General features: G+C 43.0%; 3 protein-coding genes and 1 long non-coding RNA gene across 4 annotated transcripts; 2 read left to right on the forward strand and 2 right to left on the reverse strand.

Moving 5' to 3' along the window:
- Positions 1–629: 629 nt before the first annotated feature.
- LOC119117643 (homeobox protein OTX2-like) lies at positions 630–6,202 on the reverse strand. Its single transcript, XM_037244030.1, has 4 exons — positions 6,132–6,202; positions 3,208–3,312; positions 2,974–3,125; positions 630–2,205 (listed from the first exon to the last, which is right to left on the reverse strand). The coding sequence occupies exons 2-4, from the start codon at positions 3,302–3,304 to the stop codon at positions 1,573–1,575; spliced, it is 882 nt and encodes a 293-aa protein (XP_037099925.1). The 5' UTR covers positions 3,305–3,312; positions 6,132–6,202; the 3' UTR covers positions 630–1,572.
- Positions 3,227–10,615, forward strand: LOC119117645. Its single transcript, XR_005096568.1, has 3 exons — positions 3,227–3,315; positions 6,638–7,781; positions 8,414–10,615. It is a non-coding gene; the product is annotated as an uncharacterized LOC119117645 (long non-coding RNA).
- Positions 10,616–14,476: 3,861 nt separating this feature from the next.
- naa30 (N-alpha-acetyltransferase 30, NatC catalytic subunit) lies at positions 14,477–18,217 on the forward strand. The gene is made up of 4 exons (XM_037244199.1): positions 14,477–15,423; positions 16,058–16,181; positions 16,283–16,338; positions 16,417–18,217. The coding sequence occupies exons 1-4, from the start codon at positions 14,728–14,730 to the stop codon at positions 16,552–16,554; spliced, it is 1,014 nt and encodes a 337-aa protein (XP_037100094.1). The 5' UTR covers positions 14,477–14,727; the 3' UTR covers positions 16,555–18,217.
- Positions 18,218–18,587: 370 nt separating this feature from the next.
- LOC119117722 (armadillo-like helical domain-containing protein 4) lies at positions 18,588–22,499 on the reverse strand. The gene is made up of 8 exons (XM_037244193.1): positions 22,385–22,499; positions 21,412–21,911; positions 20,331–20,582; positions 19,986–20,102; positions 19,780–19,920; positions 19,634–19,665; positions 19,415–19,564; positions 18,588–19,300 (listed from the first exon to the last, which is right to left on the reverse strand). Exons 1-8 carry the CDS (start codon positions 22,396–22,398, stop codon positions 19,226–19,228), a joined length of 1,281 nt encoding a protein of 426 aa, XP_037100088.1. The 5' UTR covers positions 22,399–22,499; the 3' UTR covers positions 18,588–19,225.
- Between the last annotated feature and the right edge of the window lie 170 nt (positions 22,500–22,669).

The following is a 22,669-nucleotide window of genomic DNA, read 5'->3' on the forward strand; positions in this document are numbered from 1 at the left end:
TGTCTGGCTCGATGAGGACCGCTCCTGACTTTCTGCTCTCCGCTGCCATTTTGTCTTCACAACCTGTTGAAATCGATTCTGGACGCCGTACTTCGATGTCTCCATCGGGTTCCGTGACGGCTGGCGACGTTTTAAACAATGATGTTGTCTTTCTATGACTTTTTCCCGTCTTTTCAATTCGGCCCTAAAAATGTTCGCTTTGTTTGCAGTGATGCGTTTTGATACAAACGTTTGAGACTGACTCATCTTTCTGTATCATTGGCTGCTAATTGGAGGTCAAACGGGCAACAAAGCAGTCCTCTCGTCCTAATTAGAGCGATAGCGCCATGCCGCTCCTCGCCTATAATCCGCACGTAGACAGCTCCAACAAAAAAATAAAATATCTTAATCCCTGCAGCAGATGGAAGTGATTTTATCGATTAATCGGCTCTTGAATTGGAAGAGGTGCTGGGTGAGAAGTTGAAGTACTGTACTTCAGTGTTTATAGTCTATTATTAATGTGTGTGAGCTGAAAAGTGCATAGGTGGACTTTTACATCTTTTTTTTTTTTCACCATTTTACAACTTTATTGAACTTTTTACAGTTCTCATACTATTATGACTTTTCTCAATTGGTCAACTTTTTTTCCCTCATAACATTATGGCTTTTCTTCCATATCCTGATGACGTCTCATAAGATGGGACAGTTCTAGTATCATATTATTACCTCTTTTCTTCTTGTGGAATGACTTTATTCTTGACTTTATTTTTCCAGATTTTGCACCATTATTCTTGTAATTGTCTATCACTCCCTAACATTCATTGAAACTTTTATCTTGTATTTTTTGTTTTGTTTATTCTTGCAATTCTTGGATTTTATTCCCATAACTATGACTTTTTCTAACATCATGCCTTGTAAAATTCTGACTTGTCTTCTGACTGTTGATGTCATCTTAACTTTATTCTCATAATGTCTTTTGTCTCGTAATTGTCTGACTGGTAACTGGTTTTCTATTTATTTACACTGATGACTTATTTTCCCCTATCTTTGCAATATGTCTTTTCTCATAAATGTGCAATGCAATAGAGGTCACAAACAAAGCAAATACAGCACATATAATGTACACATGCAACTTGGCTCATGTTTATTTATTTCTTTTTATTACTGAGGGTGTGTCTGTCCTTTTAAATACAGCTTTACCTGCATAGTCCCCTTTTAACTATAATAATTTGTCATTAAACAAATAGCAAAAAAGGATGAGATGATTTCAGAATAACATTGAAAAAAACAAAACTGGGTGAAGACGGGGAAAGTTTTGATTGTCTTTCGTTTTAAACACATTTGTCATAAATTAAGTAGTGCATCCATCAGAGGTCTCGCACACACCAACTTTGATCATGACTCATAATGAGCTTATTAAAACTTTTCCCCCTCCCAGAAAAAGTTGCACCCTTAATTTGGGGAAACGTTCCATGTCCTTGATCAAAGTTGGGAGTGTGACTGCTCAGGCGAAAAGGAGAAAAAGAAGCCGCAGTCCTGCTTTGTCCGCCAGAGGTAGAAGAGGAGTCCCCCCTCCGGGGCGTGGAAGTCGGATCACAAAACCTGGAACTTCCACGCCGCTTGCTGCTCTTTATAATCCAAACAATCCGCGTTGAAGTTGAGCTTCCATGTGGACGAAGCCGTCTGGTCTTTATAGTCCAGGCAGTCCGCGGTGCCTCCGTAGCCGTACGCCGATGAGGAGAGCGACGACGCCGGGCTCAGATGGTTGGACACCCCACTGCCGCTTCCACCGCTCATTGGGCTCATAGCGGAGCTCAGCTGATGGTGGTGGTGCATCGGAGAGAGATACGAGCCGCAGTCCATGCCGGGGAAAAAGGACGACGAGCCCGTGTAGCCCTGGTTGTAGGCCGACGTAGCTTGCGTGTACGTCACCGGATAGGAGCGCTGCATGCAGGAGGACGCCGAGGAAGTGCACATGGGGTCGGATAGAGGCGAAATGGAAGCCGGGCTCCAGATGGACACCGGTGCTGCTGCGCTGCTTACGACCGGCAGAGAGGCGTTGGAGGGCGGCGTGAACTGGCCGCTCGCCCCGCTGTCCGAGCTGGCCTCCCGCACCGGGGAGGCCTTCTTTTTCACTGGCTTGGTGCTGGACGCTTTGCTCGGTGCTCCACTTTGGGTCTGCTGGGCCTGCTGGCGGTGCTTGGCCCTTCGGTTTTTGAACCATACCTGGAGGGGATAAACCATTATTATCGTGTAACAAAACTCTACTAAAACTATTTTACTTGTCACAATTAATATTTCAAAGCCATTTACTTTCCCAAATATTAAAACTTTATATGCTAAAACACCTCAATCTAAAACAATATTCAAACCACAAATGCTTATTTACAAATTAGTTGCATTATTTTTACACATGCAAGAATCTTACCACCAATTAATTCTATTTAAATGCCTGCATATATACAGAAACCATCCTACATTAAACCCTAAAAATAACTTTTACTCGAAATACTCATATATTTTTCATACATTTATAAATACATATAATTTAAAACTCTGTATGTGAGGAAACAGTTGTAACCAATCATGCATGTATTTAATACAACAAAATGCATTAGATGATAAAAAAATTTGCAGGATGATTTTTTTCCCCACTCATATATACCTGAACCATTTTAAATCAATGCAAGTGTCATATTGGTGGATCTCACTAAATTAGACTATCATTAAATTATTTGACTGAGTGAAGTAATTCAACAAAAAAGAAATCTAACGTTTTTGAGAAGCCCAAATTCTACCATCTCACAAATTTAGTATATTCCACAAGAAACAATTACAATTATTTATTGTATGCATTTATTTGGGATATGAGGGAGGGAATTGCCTTCTCTGTCAAATCGCCTTGAGTGTAATTGACTTGTTTTAATTGAACAAGTGAAACGAACAATGCAGCCCATCATGAATGTTTTTTTGTTTTTTTTTTATCGGTCTCACCTGCACTCTGGATTCAGGCAGGTTGATCTTGAGGGCTACCTCTTCCCTCATGAAGATGTCCGGGTAGCGGGTCTTGATGAACAGATTCTCCAGTATGTCCAGCTGGGCCCTGGTGAAGGTAGTCCTTTCCCGCCGCTGCTTCCGAGGTGTGCCTGTATGCAAATATAATTAAACATACATGATTAAAACGACCACATTTTGGGTCACGAAATGCATGCAATATTTAGTATTTACCTTGGTATCCCACGGAAGGGTGCAGCAGATCCACCCCAGGGGCGGACAAACTGAGTCCGTTCACCGTGTAAGGGGGCTGCTTCAAGTAGGACATCATGATGATGGCTGGTAAGACAAAAAAAATACAACAAACTTCCAAAAATAAAATGAAAAAAAAAAGTTTAATCCTGCTCTTTTCGTTCCAAGATAATGATTGAAGTGCAGCAAAAGAAGTGAGGGTCCCAAACGTGTGCAGGGTCTCTTAAACCCTTAGGTCCCCTCCCCTTGCCTCTCCCCCTCCCTCTCAGCTGTCTGTCTGTCCCCACAAAACACACTCCTCTCTTAAAAACAAAACATTGTCGTTAAAAAAAAAAGCACCCCCTCTTCCCTCGCCCCCCGTCCTCGCCCCTCCTCATCAAGCATTACCATATATACCCACCCACAGGTTAGGCCGCAACTAAATGGACAGCTGATTGGGGGGCCATTTGCCGGGACAAAGCCCACTGTTGACGATAAGTAACGCTGATAACAATAAGAAGTTGCAAACAAAAGCTGCGAACTGAGCTACGCCATTCAGATACAATGAAGACGCCCCCGCCCCCCTCCTTCACAGTGCGCAGCGCGCCCCCACCAATACCTCCAAAAAAATTTTTATTTGTTTGCATTAAAAGGTCCGTACATGTCAATGCGCCCCCATTACAATACGAAGGACAACTTTGGGAGGCAGTAATAAAGAAGCTGGGCTAATTCTGACATCATATCGACAGTGCAAGCAAACACATGCACCCGCCTCCTCCTCAATTTGAACGACCCCGCCCCCCAGACTCATCTACTAATGAATTGCTCCCGGTAATTAGATTTGGAAGGTGAGACTATCGCAAAGTGTTGATTAGGAGCCAGCACTTAATCTTAATCTAAATAAACAAGGAGATTGACACTTTTGAGCGGGTTTAAAACGTGCACAATGCACCGTGGAAGAGGTTTTTCTTCATCGTATTTACAAGAGAAAGTCCCTTTAGGTAGGATCATTAAATAATAATAATAATAGCTGAAATTGATTACGTAATCCACATGCTGTGATTTTTTTTAAGATTCACAGCCATGAAAATCCGACTCTGTAATTTTTATAAATCGTACTATTAAACCTGCGATACTGCATGTACACACACACACACACGCACGCACACACACACGTTTGTTGTCAAGTAGATTTGACAAATGAGCCACATGGGGGCATAAAGTGGCATTCAAGTGCAATAATCAAATATAGAATGCCAAGGATCATAGCTTGAGAGTGACTACTATAAAACAAAATGTACAGTGGTAGACCACAATTTACAAGTCTTTTATTTTTTGTCATTTCTATTTATATTTATTTTAATTTTTATTATGATAGTATTTAAAGGTAAAATATAATACAAATTAAAAGAATTATATTTTATGTATAGTTTGACTTGCATAACACACACTGCATACACACAGTATAATTTTTTTCGGTCCTTTTTTTAATAGAGCCAATAACGGACGTTGCAATCTGTCACTTTTTAGGAGTGTGCCCCCACCCAGACTGCTGCCCCCTCCTACTCCCACCAAACCACCAGTTGCTCCACGTCCGTTCAATATTAATCATCATAAATACCGGTCTTTAATTATTATTGGCTTTCTACAAGGAGAGATGATTTTTTTTTTTTTAATGAGTTAATCTGGGTGGCACGCGTTGGCCTGATTGGGGGGGACGCTGTGCAGTGGGGGTGGGGCTTCTATATGTATACTACAAAAATGTCAACAAAAGTCTGCTAGAACAGCTGAAGTTTATTTTGGGTTCATCAGTGGAACTTTAAATTATTGCAATGTGTGTGTTGACCACTTTTTGAAGTTGTACGTGACTTAATTGTAAACACAGACACATCCTCTGTTATGGGAGGGTGTGCACATTTGTGCAACCACATTTCCTTATGTTTATATTCCGGGTTTTACAGATTATAAAACATAATCAAGTTTTGAAATGATTTTCATCATAAGAAACAGTTCAAGAGGGGTTATATTATATTAATTTATATTCTCTGAATATACTTGGACATATATTCACAAGTAGTCCACTTTCCTCATTTTTGCATCAGCACACCCATGCAAGACAAAGAGTGGCATTGTGTTGATCACACCAGCTGACTCCCAGACACGCACGAACACACACCCAAACACCCCCCCCCCGTAAAAAACACCCTCAATATGCACCATAATAACCGACACATGCACCATTTTTGTTATTATTATTGTAAGTACTATTTTTTTCCCCTTATTGTTAGTCTACAGCTGCTTTCTGTACTCCTGTACAATTTGATTTTGATCACCTTGAATTGAACTCTAGATTTATTTATTTTGAAAAGATTTCATTTATCAATAAATTAAATGTCATCTAAAGTTGTTACAAAATAGCTACTTCCAAATATAATTAAATGTGACTATTTTTTTATACCAAATTGATATTATTTAAAACATCATCTAATTCTTTGCTATGTTTTTATAGCCCTTTTCAATTATTTAAAGTATATCTTTCTTCCATCATTAAAATAACCTACAATATATGCTTAGTATTTTTTAAAGTACTAATTTCCTAAACTTGTATTCATTTCCGCCCCTCTAACTGATTTTATCACTATAATTAAGCCTTATTAGTGTTTTCCGTCGTATATACGTGGGAGACATCCTAATGCACACATTCAAGTGGTTTTATCACAACTTGTGTTCTATTAAACGCTTGAATGCCTCTTTGCCTGGAGGGGCGTTGACACAGCAAAAGTTTCCTTAGCCCCCCCCCCCCCCGCCCAAAAAAGAAAACGCCTCCTCAATTAACTCCCTCCTCCCGCCCTCCTCCTCTCCCCTCACCCTCCCCTTCCTTGGGGACTGCTCAATTCAAATACAGCAAAATCAACTTTTCCACGTACCTCAATGGTGGTGCATTCAAGGGCCTCACCTCTCGCTGCTCAATTCCAGTTGTGAAGTGGATGACACTCAGTGATGATATGCACTATTTATGCACAAAAATAGAGAGAGGGAGAGAGAGCAAGAGAGGGAAAAAGACAGACTTTTAGGAGCCAATGGAAAGGAGAGAACAGGACACTATAATTTGGTCACGTGCTACAATGCGGACTTTTCTTCTGTACTGTTATTTTTTGTTATATATTTTTATGTATTGATCATTGCCATTCATACTTTTTTTTATCAGATTTTGATGCCCTTTCCTCCTTCTTATCAATGAGGGGAATCCCACAAGGGGGCGCAATTCCACTTACAAGTACTAATGATTACAAAATAAAAAACTATTTCGTGTAGTAATTTTATAATGCACCTGACGCACATAGCAGAAACTGCCACTGCTCCTTCTTGACAGGGAAAGCGGCACGTCATTAATGCCAGCAAAAAAGTATAATTCATCTAGTTTCCTTTCCAGCCTTCACCAAAGAGCCGTCCTCCCTCCTGCTCCGTCAGCCATCTTGTCAGATCCCCGCTGAGCGCTTTCATCTTCAGCTGTATTATATATAATTCATGGAGGCAAAGATATCTCCCAGCCCCCAGGGGGGAGCATTTTACAGCTAAACGGGCGTCCGCGCTTGTCAAAGAAAAGGTAAATGATCTTGTTAATGCGCGAGGCAATACGCGCTCCTCCTCCTGTCTGCAGGCCAATTGACAGAGTCAGGCATATATTGCAAGGGACAGCTAGTGTACCTAATGAGCTGGCCGGGATGTCTGTGATCAAGGTCAAATCAATGACTCGGCCCACCAAGTCATCTCCATCTCTTTTACAAACACACACATGGCACATTAGTTTTGTACTACCATCTGCACAGTCAATGCGACACTGATAGAGTTATTGATAGGCATATTGATAATGCCGCAAAAGAAGCAAAGCGTGCGTCCTTTTGGGTATTGACTTGTTTTGCTTTATTGGAAAAACTCTTAGATGGCAGCAGGTGTTTGACAAATGATCTTTTTTGCAATTGAAATATTGCGAGGACACATCAGTCGATCAATACAGTAGTGTCAATTCCCCCCCCCCCACCTTCAATTTTGCATTTTGAGGCAAAACCCACACAATTCTTTGTCGGTTTCCAGTTACTTGTGTAAACGTACACCGAAACCTAACACCTCGCTAATGAGGTTGTCAGCTAAAGAGTTGCTAGCAAACTGTGAGGGATAATCTCATGCTGAGAACTCGATGATGGATGCTAATTGTTGCTATCTGGTAAAATGACACACTGCTGCTCACGGGAATTTTCTTTTATCCTAATCACCAAAATAAAGAGGAATGTTGGGTTTTTGAGGAAATTTGAGAATAACCTTAAATGTACTCTGCACCTACTCATTTTTGCATATCTACATTTTCCAATTTGCAGTTTACCGATTGGGGGTTCGCATTTCTTGTCCCTGCTGCTAGCTCGTTAACCCCCCACTTTCCAGTCCGGACCAAGCAAGGAGGTTTCATACCTGGAAGCTGGTCAGCAAGGACCAGCCCCTACTGGGAGCTCCGGAGCACCCACTGGGCTTGGGGAGGAGGCGAGGCGGGCCAAACAAAAACACAAGCAGCCATCCGCACGGTAAACAGCCCACCTACTGGCACTTAGCATCTGGGCTGCAGCACACACACACAATTGTCTATTCACATTCTGATGACGGCAAACAGTGTATAGTTTCAAGAGAGACAAAAAAAAGAATGGAATGTCTTCAAGCTTGTATGAGTTAAAAGTACAGTGAATCCTCTTGACAAAACATTGTAAGCCGAAAACATTTAGTTGAATTGCCCAACTTAAAATGTTATTGAAATTCATCCAACGTTTTGTTATTGAGGATAAAATGTTTCTGAGAAAAACCTGAAATGTTTTAATAATAAATCAAGAGGAAAAATGTCATTAAAAACACCTTTTAATTCATCAAAGCTTTAGTATAGAGAGTTCATTTCTTTGTTTTATTGGCATGAGTATTTAATGGTACAAACTAGTAATTTATTACAAATTATTCCCCCCCAACCACAGCTCACTTCCCCCAACCCTGTTTGAGAACCACTGGACTAGAGTGTAAAGTTAATCCATTTTCAATTGATGGCCGCTGTTGTTACACTGAAAACAGTTTTCTTTCTTTTAGCACTAGATTTGCTCTCTCACTTCTCTCTCTCTTTCTGCTTCTGTTTTTTTTGGTGTGTGTCTGCCTGCTTTTTATCCTTTTTAATTAGAAAGGTCTATTGGGCCACCGAACCAAGGACTTTAATCCCCAACTGACCAACAATGCAAAAAGCCAGCCTTTGAACAGCCGACAACCCCCTCCCCATCCGCCTCCTCCTTTACCAATTGCTTCGCTGCTGGAAGACTCCAACACGGCTCCAACCGTCGGGAAAAGTAGCTGCTCTTCCTCCGTCGTCTCTTTTGAGGTATCACACAAAGCAATTAAGTGCGTGAAAGAGCATTTCAGGGGCGCACCGGGGTTCTGCTAAAGCTCCGGGTCCGAGGTCACCTGAGATATGGTGACCAAATATTTGAAGGTGTCGAGCAAACCGCCACATAAACATAAGTAACATTTTTAACCGTGGGCAAAAAATGGCGGTTCGGTTTTTGAGCCTTGACAAAATGTTTTTATTGCGGTGTCCCTCAGGAGTTAATTTTAAGTCCCCTTCTGTTTTCAGTATTCCTATTTCCTACTTTTCGCAGAATACTTACTCGGACTACTTTTCCTTGAGTCATATTCTAAAGTAGCAACAGTCATATTTGAGTCAAGTTTTTCTGGAACCAATTAATCCGAACCAGTGCAAGTCACCACCCAATTAAGTTTAGTGTGTTTCTTCATCATCTTGACAGTTGTCCAAATTGAGTATAAAATTCTGTTTGTGTGTATGTTTGTGTGACATTCTGACAAAATAGGGGTTTTGTGGTCATGAATACTAATGACAGCAATTTGTCGCCTGAGCTAATTTTCCTGTAATTTTGCTGATTATCTGTCAACAATTTGCCAGCATTGCTGTCTGACAATTACCGCGCACAATGGCCGCTCCAAGACTTTCAACCTCACCACCCAAAATGTGGACAAAGACAAACCAATAACAAAATGCTTTTTTTTTTTTAACATTAAGCGCGCTGTCTCAATGCTCCCTCATGCCAAAACGCTTGCTAATCACAGCCACCAATATTTTCCATAGCAGGCAATTAGCATCTCGCTTTCATGTGGCAAAATGGCTGAGGAGTGTCAGCACAGTCGCAAAACACGCAGCGAGAATAAAAGAGCAATTAAGACGTGGGGTGAGCAGAGGACGCAAGACGAGGCGGTCTGCTGCCGTGTGATTTGCGGCTTGCCCGGCCCGGTAATTAGCCTCGTCATTGTGAGATAATGGACTTGGCCCCTTTTCCCGCTTCTGCCTGCTCGGCCCGCGAGGAGGTTGAAGGCCGCAAATGTGCTGCTTAACATCTGACTGGAGACCTGCCGGTTTTTAAACAAATAGATATTTGTGGGTCAAATATCGATCTCACAATGTCCCATCAGTTATTGACTACTTGGTTAGTTGAATCTCACTCTTAAATTTCCGCTCTTGTGAGCCTATCAACTTTTTTAGGGACGCCGTAATCTGTGAACCCTGAATCATAATCTTTGGCTAAATCTATGTAATACGGGTAATTCGATGAAGCAGTATTTTCCTGCAGAGAGGCGAAATCCTGTTGACTATTCAAGGATTGAATCATCCAACGGTAATGCCATTAGACCAGTGCCACGGATTCCTGGGCAAATGCTGTTTAATTGCCAGTAACCAGCCATTGTCTGGTGACGGCTACACACTATGCAAGTGGCGTCGACGACGGGATGGGGGGGGCGTGTGAAAAAGATGGCCCCCTCGTCTTGAGCCAATCGCCATTGAGAGACAGATTTATGCCCGGGCTGGAAAGTAGCAGAGGCACTGGCTTAACCAAAGTCTTCAAGAGTCTAAACGCAGAGTTACTCTCAGGCCTTTTATCACAGGATTTGCGCGACAATGCGATTTGGAATGGGGGGGTTGTCTATTGAAGAATTTTTTTTTTTGCGAGGATCAAGCCTTGTCGCTCACGTTTATTAGCGCACAACGCGATTGTTGCCGTTGTAATCGCCATGTTTATATTTGGCTTAAAGTGGAGAAATCTCTCGGTCCAATGAATGAAAGAGACTTGGATGTTTTTGTCAATAAAACTGATGGCCGCTTTTTGCTGGACAATTGAAACGGGGGCAATTTAATGAGAGTTTGAAATCGGAGGCCCGCAGTGGAGGACGCAGATTGGAAGTGAGAGGTGTGTCGGGCCTTCATTGTGACGGGCTGCCCGGGAGACGGGCGGCTCTGCCAGGACAGACACTGACTGGCTTTGACAGCGCAAAGAACCTTTTCTCTGTGCTCTTTTTAATTTCCCAAAAAAAAAAAAAACTCTTTTTTTTTTTTTTTTATTATGAAGAACCCCACCAGTCCATTCACACTCCCATTGCTTCTGCTTGGTTCTTTTTGCTCCACTGGGATTTAGTTAAAAAAAAAACTGGGCTATTTTTGTTTATTTATTTATTTATGTATTTATTTATTTATTGATTGATTTTTTTTTTAAATTTGTTTCATATATTTTTTATGATGTGTAACACAATGACTTTTTGTTCATGCTAACGAGGGCAAACAAATCCAATCTCCAGAGAGGACATTTTAAAAGATGTCCAATCTTGAGGTGACCATCAAATTTAGGCCTTGAGTCACCTTTCAATTGTCCGGTTTTACTTTTATTTTTTATCTCTGTTATTGTCGCGTTAAAGTCATAAGAGATCATTTTGAGTATCACCCATATTTGATGAAGTGCAGCTGCTGGCTGGCTCCAACGGGCCTGTGTGTAAGATCAGGATTCTCAACGGGTGGTAGGTTGGGTATCTTTTTGCGAGGAGCAATTAATCTGCGGTGCCAGTCACCCGGGGAGAGCGCCAAACCTCTCGACGGGCTTTTAGCGGCGGCGCTAATGACGAGTTTGATACGTGCTTTTATCGCGTGCCCTTCGATGACTGCACCGTTTCATTAGACATGTCTGCTTCATATCTCACTTTGCACCAGAGCGAACTGTGAAGGGATTAATTTTATGATGGACCCCCTACCTTCTCCTCCCCTCGCCTCCCTCCCCGACTCCGCTACCCAGCTACCAGCCAGGCACCCGGGAGGAATAGCGCCTTTGTCGCCCTGCCGTTTTTTCCGAGTTGAGGAACAAGAGGAGTTTAATCCTCATTGTCAGGGAGACTGCCGAGGGTGAGAGGGGGTCCTGCGGCTGTAAAATGATCCAACTGGCCTCGGCTAATCCCCTGCTAACCCCCCCCCCTCACTCCCTTGCCTGACCCCCTCCCGGCCTCAATTCATGCAATACTGCCACTTTTTCGTCCTCTGAATGATGCTCAAATGTTTAAGACAAAAACATTGGGATTGAACATGGATGAGAATGAGAAAGTGAAAAAACAACAACATTAAGCGCACGTAAACAACATAGCTAAGTGATTTTAGCGCCATATATACGTTTAAGCGGGATTGAATGAAATGAACTGCATGTCGATATTGCGTCGACAATCTGTCCTTTGAAAATTGCTCCATCATGTCCATTACTTTGGGAATGGCTTAATCACATTGAAGTGGTCCTGATGACATTTAAAGAAAACATCTGCATTGCACAATTAGCACAAAAGAAAAAGCGACAAAACGCATAAATCGGCCACTAGACGACTTCTCATTAGAGAAGTGGGATTATTTGGCGGCCGGACGTCTCGTTGACGTTAAGTCTTTCCCCGCACTAGACAGATGCCTCGTCGATCTTTTTGCCTTCCATTCCTCTCCCGTTTAGCCCCTCTTTTCTTCTCTCTCTCTTTTTTCTGAGTGACAGCTCAATGGCTGCCTCTCCCAGGCTTATCAAGCCTCAGCAGATGGTTGACTTGGATCGCTGTTCATACGTCACGATCCGCGACGGCGATAAACGCCGTAACAGAGGAAGGGGGGGGGGATGCGAGGGAGAATGAATGCCATCTTTCCGTGGTTCCGCCTTTCTTCTCTTCTTTCTTCCCGCCATCACAGTTTCCAGTTCCCACCTGGACCCTCGAGCTCTTGGTCTTCTTCGTCCTCCACCTTAAGCTCTTCTGTCCTTCGCCCCTCCGTTTTTGGATGTGAACCCGTGCAATTGTCTCGGCTCCCCCCGCCGAGCTGGCGCCATGTCTAAAAGTCCCCAGGACCCCCTCGCTCACTCAGGGGGCCCTCCAGCCATGCCAGAGATGCCCTTGTTCTTCTCTTGGAAAAGGTCAGATCCAGTCTTGTCATCCCTCTTGCCCAACCCTTGATCCCTGCGATGTCATCCTCACGCTGTCATTTATGTACATTTCACCTGCTTCAATGGCTTTTTTTAAGGCACAATAAATTGACATTAAGACATGATCCACACATATTATTTTTATGTATTTAATAGTATATACTGAGAATTGGGAATTTTATTTTTGGGACAGTGAGGTTCTGCAAAAAAAAAAATATTTTTTATATACTACACTACTACAATGCCATATGTTAGGCGGCATAGTCCAGTTCGCCCAGTTATGGCCATCTTCTGGCAACCACCACAGTGCACCTGCATCCTTCCAATCCATGCAGCCTGACCCGCTTTTTGTTCCGGTCCCACCCCCTCACTTCAGTCCCTAATCAAGCAACCAGAAACTAATTAAATGCAGCTCTCGTGGACCAGACGCCAGGCCTGGACAGAAAGAGAGAAGGAGAAGGACACAGGGACTCAGTGTAGAGAGGAAAAGGGGGGGGGTGCAGATATTTGGGTACGTTTTGACCTACACTGCTTGTTTTTTTTGTAAGGTATTTTTAGTTCTACGCTTCATTTGAGTGCCAAGCGAGCACTGTAATCACCAGCACACCAGTCACATGACGCAACTGACACCCTGGAGATATTTGGAAAGCGGGGTTGCGGGAAAAAAGGTACAACGGGGACCGAATAGAATAACGAAAGTATTTAAACGCAGCCAAGTGTCTGTGAGAGTCCCCAGAAAAAGCTGGCGAGAAGTGATGGAGAAAGTCATTAAGAGAAGCCTGTTCAAGTAGATAGGCCCCGAAAGGAGATTTGAAGAGGGGGAACTGATTGCACATGTCTCATTGCGGCTCTTCACCAGTTCTCAGCACCCCGGGGCTTAGAGAGCGCTTTCAAAGGCGTGCTGCACAGTTTGAGCTCTATATGCGTCTTTTGGGTGTATTCGAGGAAATAATATATATACATCTTCTCTATCAGTGGACTTGAACAGTTAGCACCATATTTGAAAAAAAAAAAAAGTGCGTTCAATTATATATTCTACTGAATGACTTATCAATGCTCAATCAAGATAATAGGCCTTCATTCGTTCTACAATGGGGAAAAGATAAATACAAGTTTTTGTAGGCTATATGTTATTTGCTATGCCATATTTATCATTAATCCATATAAAGTATGATTAGTAATGAGGACCTTTAATGTGAATTTTATTTAAAAATATATCATGCTGATCGTGATCCATCAAGATAAAAGCCAAATTTCCCCCTTTAATTTTTACATCATATTGCTATTTAGTCATATTGACATTATTATTATTATTATAGTTGTTATAGAATAAATGTTATTGTTGACTTTAAAATAACTCTTTTAAAAAGTTTTGGTTTGTAGCCAAGAAATAACCTAACTGCACATTTGGACGCTCCTTGTGTCACTTATTTTACGTCATTGCTGGAAAAAAAACCTTAAAAAATACAAAACGGCGACATCCTTTGGTGGAATTGTGCTATTGCTACAGGAGTGGGGCGATAACTCGTGATCTAGCGCTCTCTGCTGGACGTTAAGGAGGTCACAACGGTTGGATCTCATTGGCCTTCAACCACTCCAGGAAAGTGATTGATAAATATCATTTGAATCATATAACTTATTGGTGTGGTGTTGAATTTAGGATATGTGTGTGCTGGGATCGCTATAGCAAGTTTAGCTTTTAATAGTTCAACTACTTTTGAGTCTATACTGTAGACTTTTGACTTTGATCACATTGAACTGCAGTTTTCACTAATGGTTTAATATTTTTTTTATTGTACATTTTACACAATACACTTTATTGTATTGTATAATATTCCAAACACAAAGTAGAGCCAGTAGCTCCCGATTAGTTATTTAAAAATATTTAATAAAATAAAACACACGTCTTTACAATTTAACTCGCTTTATTCAGACAAGTGGGTGCTGTCAAAGGCATTTCACGGCACTGTCGTAAAACGTAAGCGTGCGGCAGTGTTGCAATGGCCTTTGCTGCGACAGCACTTTGCGGCAGCAGGGAGAGCTCGAGGAGAAAGCCAGCGAATAACGTCGCCGCTTCACGAGCCCTTTTCGCCTCAATAATCCGTGGATTTACGCCTTCTTCGGCGGAGCCACACCCGCGGTGTTGTCGTATCTCCGCTTGGCGTCGTGAATGAACTTGTGTCCGACGTTTCCCAAGCGCGAATCGCCACCTTGATGCGGTGGGATGGCCACAGTGCCGCCTGGGCCTAGTAGCGCACTGCCCGCATCCCCGGCTGAAAGTCCACCTTTCCCCGGGGCTGGGTGCGAAGACGGAGGGCCGTGTCGACCCGGGGAGGACCCCGCGTCGGGGAAGCCGCTCGCCGAAGCCAAGCAACCGGGCAAGAAGAAGCCGAAAAACATGCTAACTCGAGCTAGCCCGCCGGCGTTGCATCTCAAAATGCCAACCGTGGAGCAGCAGCTGCTCAACGGCTTGTCCGGTAGTCCCGTGGAGGAACCGGGGGGACACCTTGACAATACGAGACCACCCGCGGACGACTGTGACAGCAGCGGCGATGACGGGACCCCGAACGACATGGATCACTGCCAACACGAAGGCCCCCGCTCCAAAAACGGCTGTCACTCGCCGCTGGTTAACAATAGTATGAACGGGATGCCGGCCCGGACGAGAATTCAGGCGGCGCCGCTCGCTTCCGGGAGCTCTGGGGACACGGAGCAACCCCAGCCGCCCTCGGACGAGCTTGCCCGGCTCGAGTTGGGCGCCTCGCCGCTGGAGGACACCCACGACATTTGTTATGTACGCTACGAGTCCGAGCTTCAGATGCCGTGGATCATGAGACTGATCACCAAGGACTTGTCTGAGCCTTACTCCATTTACACGTACAGGTACTTCATCCACAACTGGCCGCAGCTCTGCTTCCTGGTGAGTGTCAACCCCCTCCCCTCTAACCTCCACCACACCTCATACCTAAGTTCCATGACATTCTTTAAAACCAGCTGCACGTATTGGAAAATGTCAAGTATTTGTATCTTGTAAATGCATAACCTGTAGTGTACGTCAGTTGCATAGCATGCTTTTAAAGCGGCTGCACTAATGTCAAGTACACTGGATGTCCAATGACCTTAGTTTCCCTGAAATTCCAAAGTAGTTCCTGCTCTTTCCTTAAGGTGGTTCCTGAGTGTGTTTAATTTTGTCCTTTGTTCACTTGTAGTGCAAAAAATTAAAAGCTTGGGATTTATTTTTTTCTGCAATATGATTGTCATTGCTGAGTATTAATCTTCTGAAGCACATTCTTAAATTATCTTCTTATCATCTTTGGGATGCTTGTCATACCTCAAAATCCCCAGATTGGATCGTGAGTGACATATTTTGAGTAAAGAGTAGAATAATAGTTCTATGGTTATCATTACTAATCGTGTTGTGATTCTTGTTTCCGTAACATGCTATAGGACCGCACACCAACTATGCAGATGTAGAAAAGATCAAACAACAAATCAGAAGTCATTAGACAGCAGGAGGGGCATCTGAGGTTTACAGTGTGATTGCGATTTGACAGGCCATGGTGGAGCAGGAGTGCGTCGGCGCCATCGTGTGTAAACTGGACATGCACAAGAAGATGTTCCGGCGCGGGTACATCGCCATGCTGGCTGTCGACTCCAAACACAGAAGGAAAAGCATCGGTGAGGAAAACAAATTGCTGTTTAGTTTGCTTTCTGATACATAAAAAGAGTCCTCAGTTCTGTTCCTAATCCAAGTCTTTCAACCCTTTTTATGTTATCAGGTACTAATCTGGTGAAGAAGGCCATCTACGCCATGGTGGAGGGCGACTGTGACGAGGTAATAACGCCCTCGAAAAATCAACCATATTTATTTATTATTGCAAAAAAAAAAATCTCTCACTGGTTTCCATCGCAGGTTGTCCTAGAGACGGAGATCACCAACAAGTCGGCGTTGAAGCTGTACGAAAACTTAGGCTTTGTGCGGGACAAGCGGCTCTTCAGATACTATCTGAACGGCGTGGACGCACTCAGGCTCAAACTGTGGCTACGCTGAGTTTGAGGACGGAAGGGGCGGGGGGGGGACTGGACAAGCGATCAGCCTGCCTGCCTCATTTCACTTTTGACACAGACACACACACACACATCCATACATGCAACAGTATGCACATTTAAATGCATAGACACATACACAGACACATGCACACACTATTCTTGCCCTCCAGGTGTTTTCCATGAAGGCCCCTTCTTTCTCCCGACATGAAAAAAAGATGGAGGAGTGCGGGGAATTGGAGGCCAGGGTCTCCGAATGACCTTGATAACGTTTTTCGACCTTCAAACTTTGGGAGTGGATGCATGGACGGAAGAAAAACAAGTAAGCGTGGGGTCTTAAAGACCCAACCCCCCCAAACTTAATGGTGGAGTTTATTTTTGTGTTTCTTTTTTAAAAAGTTTGGGAGCGGTCATGACGCATACATACATGCGTGTGTGATTGACTGCCCACTTTGGTGTGTGAGTTTATCAGTTCCCTGTATGTCCACTTGGTGGAGCTGTTTCTGCCACACACACCTCAAAGGACTGAAGCCTGTGTCAAGACGTGTTATTTTATTGTGTGTGTGTTACGGATCACTCCACGAGCATCAAACATCAACCTCCACTTTTTTTTCTTTTTTTTCAAGCTCCAAAAGCTTTCAAAACCCCACCCGCCGCCTCCCCCACTTCCAAATGCAATGTTCCTGAGAGTCAGTCAGTTTTGCAAATTCCAGCTAGCAGAGGGTTCGCCTTCGAGCTTGTTCGCAGTGTTCCGCATCACGCTGCTGCCGTCTTTCTGTTTTAAGTTCATCTCAATGCGAAAAACAAAAACTGAAAACCACAAGACTCTTGTTAAATGGTTGCTTTCTTCAAAAGAACAAATGTCAGATGCACTTGTTTGGAAGTTGTATGTACGTGTGTCCTATTTTGATTTCACTGTGGATTTATTTCGTTCTTGTTCAAACAACCCCGTACACACAAAAACTATTTTTTTTTAAATGTTCCGCTCGATGGAAGGAAAACGCAATTTTCCTTTTTGTAGACGACTAAAAAAAACAAAACAATTGGAACTCACAACTTAGGGCTGCATTGAAAGAAAAGAAAACAATAATATTGAATTTGTAAAATTAGCTCCAGTAAAAGAAACACTGCAATATTATAATAAAAAATCCCATATTGATTTTTTTCTGACAATGGTGCAACTTTGGAAAGCCATAACTTGCAATCTTGTCACAGTTTTGAGAAATATATGAATGCCATTTTTGTTAATTCCCCCCCATCCCCCCCTTGTCGATTTGGGGCACTTGCAATTCATCTAAATATGCAAACACACTCCTGCTGACCTGTTTTTATCACGCCGATATGCTGCCAAAAGTTACGTCAGACGAGGGCAACAAAAAAATCGTAGTGCCACTTTTTGCTCAAAAGAACCTTTTTTGAGCCCTTTTTTTTTTCAGACTGGCTGTTTACTTATGCGCTTCTAGAGGTGTTGCCATGGCGACGGGGCTAATTGAACCGTCTTCCATACGTCAATCTGGACAAATAAAGCTTGAATCAGCCGTGCGACTATTCCCTGATATGTCATAATACTGTGAATCGAACAGTGCCGTCGTTTTTTTTTTTTTTTTTTAAGGCATAGCCTGAGTGCATCTGACTAAAGGGCTTTGTCGTCTTTATCATTTAGAAAACAAAAAAAATGATAAGCCACTAAATTCTTTGATTTTTTTTGTCTTCACCGGCACTATCTATGGCCCACACGAAACATCCTCCGCCATACATGCTGTGTTGAAAAAGAGGCGAAAATCTATATATTTGCTGTTGTTTCTCTGCATGTTGGACTTGTTTCACCCCCCCTCTTCTTCTTCCTCGGCATCACCGCCCCCCACCCCTTTTGATTTGGATCTGAAAAATGTCTGCGAGCCTTTATTTAATGTGGAGAAGAGCGAAAACAAACAAAAAAGAACACAGAAATAAATTATTTGATTTTTTTAATGCTGTACATCTGACTGGTCTAAGTTATTTTTCAACTTGAGTTGCACAATGTTTTTTTTTTTTTTTAATTCTTTTATTTTGAGAAAACACAAAAGACAAAACGTCTTTTAATAACCCAAAACAGTATTATTGCATTAACACCTGTGTTTCAACATTGAACATATAAAAAATACAATCAAATAAGACCATAAAGTTAGCTCAAGAAGTGAATCTCATTAGATTCAATTGTCTCAAGACGTCTCCCGAATTAAGTCACTGAATTGACTTTTTTAAAAATCACAAATGCTGACCTTTACTGACAAAAAAGTCCTGATAACCAACAATAACACCAGACAACTGCTTATTCATTGCTTTGTGTTTTAAGTTACATTTGAAACATTTAGTCCATACGCAGATGCAAACAATAAATGAAAAGCTGTGAATGAGAAATTGTTAGCTACCACGCTAGCCCTGTTAGCAAAGTAAATGTGACATGTAACACATTTATATTGACACTAACATGTACAAGCACTATACTGTATTTGTGTTGTGTACCTTTTCAATTATTCCCTTTTTTGTTTTTTTTTGTGAAATAGGTGTCACATGACCACACAGCCATTTTGAAACATGGAATTAAGTTCCCACGTGAGATTGTCCAGGAGCTGTCTGAGGCGGTATATAGATACCGCTGTCATGGCAACATTGATTGGGTCAGTCTTTTTGGATCAGAACTCATCCTCTGAACTGTCGGCCAACAGCATGGCCTGATCTTGCTGGCCGATGCACGTCTCGCCTGGTTGCTACACGTAACAGAATTCATAGGATATGACTAAACTGGAGGTTTTTGCATAATCCTGTTAAACAAGCAACCACTAGCATAACATTTTGGGCGGAGCTAATATTTGCATACTGACCTCCGCAGGCCGGACCTTCCTCCGCTGGCGTTTAAAGCTGTTCCGCCGACTCCGCTGAATCCTCCTCATGCTGTAGAGGGCGCCAACAAGCAGAAGGGCCCCCACCATGCCAATGGCCACCGGGGCCAACATGCCGGAAACGTAGCCTGCCTGTAGTGTGGGCGGAGACAAAATAGGTTGCAAAAACAGATGGTGACGGACGAGGTCGGTTAGTCTCACCTTTTCTTGGATCAGTGCCACCCAGCTACGCACTGCAAGCAAGAGTCAACTTTAATCATGTGTTTAAAGATCAACAATTCCACTTTCATTTTACATTTCCCCAAAAATAAATCACCCCCCCCTCAAGTGTGGTTTTTGTTTCATACTCAGGCCCTGATTGCGTTGCACCCAAACAGGAGGTGGGGGGATGAGGCTGTACGTAGGCTGAGTCCGGGACGTCTCAGTCGGGTCCTCTTGGCTCTCCTCGTCCTCCAGCGATTCCTCAGAATTCTCCTCGTCCGGATCGTCTGAAACGCAAGCAAGTTGAGTCACTTTGAAATACTGTTAAAAATTTGCTGCGTTTGCCATTCACCCTCAGAGTCCGTCTCCTCTAAACCCGATTGGGGAAAGGGCACAGGTGGATTGGTTGCCGCGGTAACCGGGGTGGAATCTTGCGCAGTGTCGGTGAGTTCTGACGTCGGCACAGTGCCTAAACATAAGAAGCGGGGGAGTGTGGATGAAAATCTGGGATGCTTAATACACAGACGTGGTTTATTAGCATACAAAGTGCTGTACATAAAGTAAAAATCAGATATAAAAACAAAGACAGTAATTCAAAACCATCACAAATCCATACTGGAAAATAAACAGGAAGTCAGACGTTTTGCTTTGAAGCAGCCATTTTGGAAGCTTTTTTTTTTCTATTATTTGACCTGACCTGATTGGCTGCTGACATTCAGAAGCTGGACCTCAGTCGTCATCAGGGGCATTGTGCGTAGAGGCTTGTCTGTCTCCGTGGTGACCGCTCGCTCCGAGTCTTCCTCTGGCAGCGGCGTGACTGCGGTTGCCATGACGACAGCTGGAAGCTGAGCCACGGATTCCTCCATAGGCTCAAAGATGAGCGGCAGGGACTCGGACGACATGGTTCCCTCTGTGGTGTCGTCCTGGGAAGGCGGCGCCGCCGTGTTTGCTATTAGAAACAATGTCCAAAAATATTTTGTAATAATATTAGAGGCATATTTAGTATTGTTTCTTTTTCTAGCGCTATACATATCCAATGTATTATTATTATCAATATTGTAAGTGACTCATTAAGATACTGTAATATAAAACTTAATTCTCATAAGACTACAACTTTAATCTAGTTGTGTAATTTTTGGGGGTACATTTTGGCCTTAATAAATTTTGGGGTATAATCGAGTGATAGCACTGTAACCCCAAAATACGGCAACCAAGAACAAGCCTAGGAGCACACACACAAAAAAGGTGTGTGACATGTCGAGTAATGTCCTTTGATGGCGTCTGCCTTACTCCCTGCCTTCCCCATCGTTCCACTTTGAACAGCGTCGGGGACCCGCGGCGCTCTAATTAACTTCTATTCCTGTCTGGAGTTTGTCCCCCCCCCTCACCACATAGCGATATGCAGGCAGGGAGTGTTAAACAGCCTCGTCTGTAAAGAGGTCACAAAGTACAAAAACATTGTTATTGTAATTAAGTTATTTTTTTGTCTTTAGGTTTCTGTACTTGTGAATTCATTTTTCTAACCACTTTTTGCTTCTACTCCCTACTAGGACTGAATGATTTTGAAAGTGAGAGTGAAAGTGTCTAATGGAAGATACAAAATCTCAAAATGGAATTCCATTCAAGCATTTTCAGGCTGTAAAATACAAGGTTTGCAGTGTGATCAAGAGAACACACTGACCTCAACCCAGAGCAGTTTAAAAAGCCTTCACAAAATGCTCCAGACTGTCATACAAAAATAAAAATTGTCATCCATTGTATAACAAAGGTAAACTAACCTCCGCTGGGTCTGGGAGCCTCTGTCCACAGACCCTCCATGCCGTCTTCTTTGGGCATGGTGTCTTCACTCATGTCGGGTAAGAAGGGTTCCGGTGGTGTGGGTAGTATAGGACCTTCACGTTCCCACATTGATGACGGCGTGGTGGTCCGTGTGAGAACAGAGACTGGTGTGAGGAGGGGACTGGATGGATTTGGAACCCTAGTGGAGAAAGACCACCTTGTGTCTTCATGCAGTCTAATGGCTGTTGTGTCTCTCTGTGTCCTTTCCAGGACAGCTTTGTGGATGTTCTCTCTGTCAAGCATCCTCCAGAACTTCAGCGCTTTGGGCTTGGATTCTGCATCAAGACTTTGCCCGTTTGGCATCACCATCCTCAAAGATCTCCATCTGACTGAACCTGCAGCTTCCTTCCGGAGATCCTGGACTGCATTTCCACACACGCATAGGCAAACTCCGGCCAGGAGGAGGCGATGAAGCGGGTCAGTCGGCAACATCTTCTGTCTGCGCATGAAAAAGCACACAGTCATGAATCTAGACCTGAAAAAAAAACACACATTCCCGATCCAGTCTATCAGGGATTCCCAATCTGTGGTACGAGAACCACTGGCGGTTCGCTAGCTCCCTCTAGTGGTAAGCAAAACACTACAACAACACTTAAAACAGCCGCATAAAAATATCACATTCTCCCCTTTTGCAATGTTACAGTTTTTAAATTGCAACAACATGCTGTGTCATGGTTATCAAATCCGAGCTGAGTCACTGTAATCTTTGGCAAATACAAATGCTCAAAACATGTCAACAACCAAAAAAAAGACCCTTTTCTCTCGCTGACGGCTCCGCGTATGCAGAGTAAACAACTCCACACTGCGTGCGTTATGGAACCACTCCAATCGCATGACACACGTTAAATATAAATCCATGCATGTTTTGGGGTATTCGGAGCATTAAAATGACCAAAATGCGAGTGCATTTACCTTGCAGAGTGCATGATGGACCGAAGATGATGGGTTCGTGTGCGATAGCGAGAGAGCGAGAGAGAGAGAGAGAGAGAGGAGGTGCAGTGTTGTTCCTATTCCAGCTTCTCCTCAAGTGCGCTCCATCACTGAGTGACACCGTAAATTAGCCCCCTAATGATGAAAACTGTGATTAATTCTCCCAAATGCCGATTTGTGCTAAAAAAAAAACGACAACTATCTGTTAACAGTGTTGTATAATAATTGTATTAGTACGTATTCATTTTAACAGTATGCATTTGCGCT

The sequence above is a fragment of the Syngnathus acus genome, chromosome 24 (assembly GCF_901709675.1).
Source record: "Syngnathus acus chromosome 24, fSynAcu1.2, whole genome shotgun sequence".
Taxonomy (NCBI): Eukaryota; Metazoa; Chordata; class Actinopteri; order Syngnathiformes; family Syngnathidae; genus Syngnathus; species Syngnathus acus.